The sequence below is a fragment of the Lactuca saligna genome, chromosome 6 (genome assembly GCF_052625555.1).
Source record: "Lactuca saligna cultivar CGN05327 chromosome 6, ASM5262555v1, whole genome shotgun sequence".
Classification (NCBI taxonomy): Eukaryota; Viridiplantae; Streptophyta; class Magnoliopsida; order Asterales; family Asteraceae; genus Lactuca; species Lactuca saligna.
The window spans coordinates 104,407,595-104,415,926 of NC_136422.1; the positions used below are offsets into that span (position 1 = coordinate 104,407,595).

Sequence of the window (8,332 nt, forward strand, 5' to 3'; positions counted from 1 at the left end):
CTATCAAATACAACAAAATTACCCAATAACAAACAATAAAGTTTGATTTTCTTTTAGAAAAACTAATACAATAAATAATAAATAAATAAAACATACACTAAATAAATGTTGATTAAAACATAAAATGTGTTAAAATCTTACCATATTTCCAGGATTGTTGAAGAAATCGTCAATTTTGTTAAAGAAATCGTCAAAGGAAGTTGCAGAGAGAGAGAGAGAGAGAGAGAGAGAGAGAGAGAGAGAGAGAGAGAGAGAGAGAGAGAGAGAGAGAGAGAGAGAGAGAGAGAGAGAGAGAGAGAGTTTTCCTAAACTTGAGAGTGAAAAAATGAAGGGAAAAAATAATAGTTTTATACCAAAAGTGCTCCGAATCGCAGGTGGAATTTACGAAATCGTAGATGGATAGGCGAAATCGCAGATGAGGTGTTTCCATCTGCGATTTCAGTAGCTATTTTTGCAATTTTTTTTTTTTTTGCTATTTTCCACAAAGTAATTAGGATATTAGGCTAATTTTGTAATTTTCTCTAATAAATATCACTTATTAAAAGGAGTTAATTAGTTAAAAATAATAAAAAGATGATATTTAGTTATAGTTATAGGGGAAAATAAAATTTGATTGATTAAAAATAGATTAGATGTATTAAAAAAACATTTAATTTATTATGTTGAATTATTAGAAAAAGAAATACACTGTGTTCAGTGGTAAAATTGTAAAAGTTAGTTTGATGAAATAGTGGTAAAAGCCAATTTGATGTCGATTCAATTGGAGATCGGAGATGCTCTAAAATATAAATTCAGATTCTGATGTTGAAAATTACATGATTGTTGAAAGGATTGATTTCCTAAAAAATGAAAAAAAAAAATTCAGTCGTGGTGATCCTACGGTCAACAAAATTAACACGGTTGATCATCATCCACGTGTCCACGCCTCATTGGATGTTATGTCTCACCTTCCCCTATATACACCGATCCAGCCAATCTCATTTTCTAGAATTCCGACTTCCTAAATACCTGTCCAAATACATTACTTGATCGGAAACCGTTAGCCATCATCAAATTCAATGGCGGAGAAGTCTTTTAAGTATGTGATCGTCGGCGGCGGTGTCTCAGCTGTGAGTCTCCATCGATCATCCTTATTTTTCATAGTTCTCATTATTATTATTCGACGTTTCTCTTTGCTAATAATTCTAGTAATCCGATAATCTATATCCGATTCTGTAGCTTATTAGGTAAAAACAGGTTACGATTTAGTTCTGTTTTAAGTGTACAGAGGGGCTAAGTGTCTGGGCTGTATACGATCATCGTTTAATATAGAGATCTGAAAACTGTTTTTTTAATCTCATTTTCTATTGTACTCTTAACGAGTTATACCGATGTATGTACAAGGATATAAACTACACTTTTAATACATTTCTAGTAGGAGTATGTAATTGAGATTGTACTTTTGCCGTATATCGATGCTTTCTTTTTAAATTGCGGAGAAACGTCAAGAAGGATTAGTGTGAACATGTATGTACGGAGTTTGAAAAATCTTCTATGTGCTACGTCACACACTCGGACCAAATATTTTCGAAACACAAGATTGATCTTAAATTTTGTTCCGTATTCGGTTTGTATACCTTGCTATATGGATTATGGAGTGGACAATTCTTCCTTGGGATGTCCATAATCTGCTTTCTTTAGGAAGTTATAAAGTAACCTATTTGAAGTTTAGTTCTTTCTATGGTTAGGTGGGCATCTGAATTAATACCTTAGTTTTAATGGAACATAAATCTGTAATTGAGGATATATTTTCTGTTTCTGATTCTTCTTTTGCTTCTGAACTTCGGTAATCCCTCTCTCTTGTCTCAAGAAAGGAGACATGTTTTGACTAAAGTTTAGGTTTGTGAGCCTTTCCTTCAACATCAAAGTAGATAGGCATCCTTTCACTTTTCAGAAAAAACTTATAACTAAGTAAATATTTATATATGCAAAACTACAAATGGAAATCATTGTTGCTAATTTTTCAAAGAGCATATATATTTTACACCTGGAAATTACTAAATTTTGGCAGTACCTTTGAGTTGTAGGCCATTTCTTGAATTCAGATCTACAGCTTGAAGATATATCTATCTTTAATGAAAATTCAGTTTCTGTTTGTTGTAAATTTATAATTTGTATCTCCTGTTTCTTATATTGCCTTTGTACATGCAGGGTTATGCTGCAAGGGAGTTTGCAAAGCAAGGAGTCAAACCAGGCGAGCTAGCAATCATTTCAAAGGAGGCTGTATGCTCATCAATCTTTTATCTCTCTATGTTACTCATACTTTTGTTTAATAAATATTTTATAAAATGAAAATTGTAAAAAGTTAGGACTTAATAGGAAAACTTGGTTATAATTGTTGAAACATGTAATACACGAAATTCTAGCTTAAATCATATTTTAATGAGATCTTTTATTTCTTATGTTTTCCTTTCTCCTCACTTTTCTGTACATAGATATCACCATATTTTTGATGGTTTAAACTAAAGAAGTAAACTAGAAAAGTGTTTATTGGACTACACCTGCAACTTCTTTTTCCAAATTTCTTGAGCATTTTCATTTTAGTACCTATAATCTGCATTTTATCTACAACACCCGTGTTACACTCATTAAAACCCTTAATCCAATTTAATTGATTTCTTGAAGTAAGTTACATGTAGTCCCTTTTATATGTGTGACATGTATTCAGTTTGATTCAGCTCAGTGGCTCTCTTCTATTACTGCTTCATAGAATGATCCTATCTTTGTACTAATTTACCATTCTTCTTCTTTTATATATATATATATATATATATATATATATATATATATATATATATATATATATAGTTTATTTTACAAGGAAAGTTTATCATGTAGAACTATTTATATGGTTTTTCTAACCATTGTTTGTGGTCCTTTTAGGTGGCTCCATATGAACGCCCTGCACTAAGCAAGGCATATTTGTTCCCTGAGGGTAAGCCATTTTTCATTTGTTGCCTATTTTTGACATGGTGACTTTTCTACCCAATTATATTTATTAGCAATGCCACCTAATAATCGGGTATCATTTTTATAAGATAATGTCTTAATAAGAAAAAAAAAATTAAAACTTACAGATTTTTCAAAGTACACTGTTTTAATAAGAAAAAAAAATCCAAGTGAGTCCTGTACCAAAAATAAATGAAAGTAGAATGCTTTAATACAAGCAAATTATGTATGTTTCTATTTCTTGAATTCAGCCCTTTGGAGAATAATAAGTTCTTTACCATTTATTTTTTCAAAATCACACAAACTTTAAGCATTGTTTTTTAACTGAAGAAACCTGTTTAAGTTTCAGCCTTTATTTTTTATTTTTTCCTGATTCAGTCTTTTCTTATCACCAAATATGAAATTTTAATGATTTAATGTGGATTAAACTACATATTATGTAGTGTTCTAACTACTCCTATTTTTTATGTATCTATATTAATTTTCAGGAGCTGCCAGACTTCCAGGTTTTCATACATGTGTTGGAAGTGGAGGAGAGAGACTACTACCAGAGTGGTACACAGAGAAAGGTATTGTATTGTGTTATCATGCAATTATAAAACTTTACATTTATATATCAAATATATACTGTATTGATTTATAAGGCTTAACTAAAACCATGATATGTTTCTTCTCCAGGAATAAACTTGATCCTGAACACAGAAATAGTGAAAGCAGATCTTGCTTCAAAAACTCTCACTAGTGCAGCTGGAGAAACCTTCACATATAAGGTTTTGATCATTGCCACTGGCTCCACAGTAAGTGAAATCTCACATTTTCTTATCAGAACATTGTACTAAAAAAAAAAAAAATACACCCTTGAAAATTGCTTTTGTAATTTCCAATAAGAAAGTTGAAAGAAAAGTACGTTGGTATTTGCAGACTCTGAAGCTGACAGATTTTGGTGTAGAAGGGGCTAGTGCCAAGAACATTCTTTACTTGAGAGAGATTGATGATGCTGATAAACTTGTGGAAGCTATCAAAGCAAAGAAAAATGGAAAAGCAGTTGTTGTTGGGGGAGGATACATTGGTTTGGAACTTAGTGCAGTACTTAAAATTAACAATTTTGATGTTAAAATGGTTTACCCTGAACCATGGTGCAGTAAGTCAACCAAACTTCATCTCCATGTTATTTTTTTATTTTGGAAAATCATTTATTAGGGGTAATTCTTTTTTGGTATTTTTTTTTTTTTTTTTTTAAAAACTTCAGTGCCCCGTCTATTCACTGCTGACATTGCTGCTTTCTATGAGAGTTATTATGAGAAAAAGGGTGTCAGTATCATCAAGGGTACAGTTGCTGTTGGATTTACCAGTAATGACAGTGGAGAGGTTTGTTATTTCTACTCATGCAATTGAAAACTTTTTAATTCGCTTTTCTCTACACCAATTTTTTTAAAAGAAACAGTGCAAAACCACTGTGGTAACTATAAAACTACGAATTCTATAAAAACTACTATATTTTGGATTATTTTCGGTTAAACTTTAAACAGAAAATCTTTAATTTTAAAAAAAAAAAAAAACCTTAACCGGTATGATCACCCATTCCAAAACACTAGATTTTTTTTTCTGAACCTCAAACATTGAAGTTTTTTTTTTTTTTTTTTTTTTTTTTTTTTTTTTCTTTAGATTTCAAATAGGTTCAATTTTTCTTTGCAAATGAATACAAAGTAAAAGTTTTTTATTTTTAAAAGTTTTGTGGTTAAGCTGAAAAAAAAATTTCTTTGGGTGGTTTAACAAAAAGAATTCTAACTATAGTGGTTTTTACAAAGTTCTAAGTTTTCTTAGGGGTTAAAATAGGAAAATATTGTTTGGGTGGTTAAACCGAAACAAAAAAAATATAATCCAAACTAGAGTGTTTTTATGAAATTCGGGTATTTGTCTAATTAATAAGTACATTGCCAATTTTCAGGTGAAAGAAGTGAAATTGAAGGACGGAAGGGTGCTTGAAGCAGATATTGTCGTGGTTGGTGTTGGAGGAAGGCCCCTCATCAGTCTATTCAAAGGACAGGTTGAAGAGGAGAAAGGTGGAATTAAGGTCGGTTTTTACTGTTTAATTATTATTAATCTTTTATTTGTATTAATCTCCTTCTCATCTTCATCCCCATTTACCAAAATAGCCATGGAAAACTTGTCCGATTTCATTCCATATTTAATAGGAACTGAGGATGGGTTAATTTGGTCATTTTCTTTTTTGTATGAACATGACATCTCCAAAAGCTGACAGATTTGAGTTGTTTTTGTTTTAATCACAGACGGATGGATTTTTTAAAACTAGTGTTCCGGATGTTTATGCTGTTGGTGATGTTGCTACTTTCCCCATGAAATTGTATGGTGACATCAGAAGAGTTGAACATGTTGACCATTCTCGCAAATCTGCAGAACAAGCTGTCAAGGTAATTAAATCCAAATTAAGTTTATCCTTTCTCTATGCAATTTATAAACAAAAAATTGGACTAAATGTTCATTGTTTTTTGGGTTAATCACTAAAGACCAAAAGGGGAAAACTGCTTAAACTCATATCACAAAATTACCAAATTTATAACTTTCGTCACAAAAAAGCCACCTATTTCAAAACCAACTTTTTTTTAAGAATTGCTTTATAGCTGGTCCCTACTAGAAACATCTTTAAAAAAATCGTCGAAAGTGACTTCGATTTTTGTGTGGAATGGCGTCATTTTCAAGAAAAATTGAAGTTGGGATCGCTGGAAAATCAATTTTGCGTAAGAAAAAGGGTATCGTTTTTGTGAAAAAAATTAGGAAACGTGGTCATATACTCATATATCTGGTTATTATTGTTATTAGCCCTTTGTCTTTTTTTTTTTTAGTATGTTACTTTACTTTCTTTTTCATTACAACGCTCTACTCTACATGATTAAACCAATCCCATCTAAATTCAAAGCAATTTTATTTATTACGCTTGGTCAGATTTTTCAACGTATAATTTTCTAATAAGAAAAAAAATTGCAAGTAATTTTGCAATTCAGTAAACCTTTTAATATGAAAAAAAAAAAGTTTAACACTGCAATATTACAGCAATAAATAAAACTACATTGCTATATCTTCCATTTAGTTTGAAATAATTCAATTAAAATATTTCTGTTGCAACTTACTTAAACAGGCGATATTTGCAAGCGAGCAAGGAAAAGAGATTGCAGATTACGATTACCTTCCATACTTCTACTCTCGTTCGTTCGATCTGTCATGGCAATTTTACGGTGACAACGTCGGTGACTCTGTCATCTTCGGTGACCACGACCCGTCATCAGCAAAACCAAAGTTCGGGTCATACTGGATCAACAATGGAAAGGTGGTGGGTGTGTTTCTAGAAGGTGGTGCACCTGAGGAAAACCAAGCCATAGCCAAAGTAGCCAAACTCCAACCACCAGCCTCCAGCCTAGATGTGCTTGCCAAAGAGGGTCTTGACTTTGCCAGCAAGATTTGAGAACCTTACCTTCTTTATCAGACTTTATATATATAATATAAGTTTGATTGGTTACATTAAAATTAAAAATGGTTAATAACACAATGTGTTTCAGAAATTGTGGATTTAGAGTGTGTTTCCGTTGCGTTTGTGTGTTGTTTTTGGCTCTTGTAGCTCTCAACTAGTAGTAGTTGTATTTCCCTTGGTTATAACCTCTTGTTGAAGTGTTTTGTTTGGGTAGAGGCGTTTAAATAATTTGGTTTGTTTTCAGTGAGCTTGGTTAATGGTTAAGGGTGCCACCCATTTAAAATGGCCTGTTATAGGTTTTGTTAAGAGGTAAAAAAAATCTAAAAAGTTTGGGCTAAAGAGCCGGGGCTTATAACCGGCCTATTTAGCCTAGTATGGAGTTTTGAGACCAGGCCCAATTAGCAGATGGAAGGGTGTGGTATCCCTTCCATGTAATGACCATTTCCCGAGCATCTCTCACAACAAATTGTGTAGATTTGAAGAAAATTAATCCAAATGAAGGTTCTAAATAACATGAGGTGTGAACTCGACGTCAATGTTAAAGTTAAGTAATCGCAAGTTACGTTATTCAAGGTGTGATTATTTTATATAAGTTAAAAAGATAAATGATATAGTTATTGAATTTTATCAAATATATTAAGTTTTTAGAAGTCTTATATTAAGATTTAGTATAAAAAAATTAACAAAAAGTGAATAATTTTAGAGCCAATTTAAAAAAAAAAAAAACCCGCCTTGAAAAAAACTTGCGTCATAACGCGATAAAAGACGCATATTGACATGTTATTTGGACGTCACACTTAACAAACCCATCTTGGACGTTTTAGTAACGATTAGGTCACGATTCGCATCATGATGTGCTTTTTAGAACCATTATCCAACATCTATTTTAATTGTGTATCCATTCAAGCTGAATCCATTTTAAGTGGAGGTGAATCCACTTCATATGAATTTGATGTTATTTTTAATTATTTAATTAAAATTTCTGTATGGAAAGTTTAGTGAGGAAAAGAAAGAGGCTGACGGGGAAATAGAGAGAATATGAGAATGGAGAAGTATACCATCCACATTTAGGTTCCTAATACTAGTTATGGGTGGGCATGTTACAGCTTACAACTATCTTAAGCTATATCATGATTTTTATGATAACTCCTTGTAGGGGTAGTAATGGATAAGCCATATCATATCATGATTCTTATGATAACTCCTTGTAAGGGTAGTAATGGATAAGGTTGGATCATTTTATAGTTGATATGTTTAGTTAATAGGTTGAAAATCCCAACCAACTAATGTGTTGTAACAAACAAGTTTCAACCCAACTTAACATGTAATAAATAGATTGAAATTGGGTTTATCTGTTTTCTTTTCCATCCTAACTTTCTTAATAGATTGGTTGAACACGAGTTAATCCCTTTAAATTTTCAAAAAAACCTTAAAAATCCAATAATGCTTCAAAAAAAAGTACATAAAACTCAAAAACTTAACTAATTGTTCAAGTTTGAAAAAAAAGGAAATATCTAGAAAAATCTCATTGTTTTTGTCCAATTTATGAAAAAATCCTAAATTTTATTTTGTTAACAAAAAAGTTCTAATTATCGGATAAAAAATTCAAACTAACCAATTTTTACCGGTAAACTATTTTTACCCGGTTTCTTCCAAAAAAAGTCTTATTATTTGGCATAGGTTATGAAAAAGTCTTATTTTTTTTAGGGTAAATGACACACAAAACACTATTTTTACACAGAAATTTGATTTTGATACTGCGTTATTTTTTGTGTCAATTTTGACACTGTGTTTTCAAATTTGTTACAATTCTGACCACTTGACCGGTTAACCAGGTTACATGCTGACATGGCATGA

The 8,332-nt window shown here is 31.4% G+C and overlaps 1 protein-coding gene across 1 annotated transcript; it reads left to right on the forward strand.

Moving 5' to 3' along the window:
- Positions 1–967: 967 nt before the first annotated feature.
- Positions 968–6,718, forward strand: MDAR1 (monodehydroascorbate reductase 1). Its single transcript, XM_078962543.1, has 10 exons — positions 968–1,109; positions 2,191–2,262; positions 2,923–2,974; positions 3,477–3,557; positions 3,667–3,785; positions 3,910–4,129; positions 4,238–4,356; positions 4,937–5,062; positions 5,280–5,420; positions 6,146–6,718. Exons 1-10 carry the CDS (start codon positions 1,059–1,061, stop codon positions 6,467–6,469), a joined length of 1,305 nt encoding a protein of 434 aa, XP_078818669.1. The 5' UTR covers positions 968–1,058; the 3' UTR covers positions 6,470–6,718.
- The last annotated feature ends 1,614 nt before the right edge of the window (positions 6,719–8,332 follow it).

Excerpts from the sequence above, each read along its gene's own strand:
- MDAR1 (XM_078962543.1), top strand. The coding sequence starts at position 1,059 with ATGGCGGAGAAGTCTTTTAAGTATGTGATCGTCGGCGGCGGTGTCTCA. Across the intron at positions 2,263-2,922 it reads CAATCATTTCAAAGGAGGCT|GTGGCTCCATATGAACGCCC; the intron begins GTATGCTCATCA and ends TGGTCCTTTTAG. Across the intron at positions 5,063-5,279 it reads AGGAGAAAGGTGGAATTAAG|ACGGATGGATTTTTTAAAAC; the intron begins GTCGGTTTTTAC and ends TTTTAATCACAG.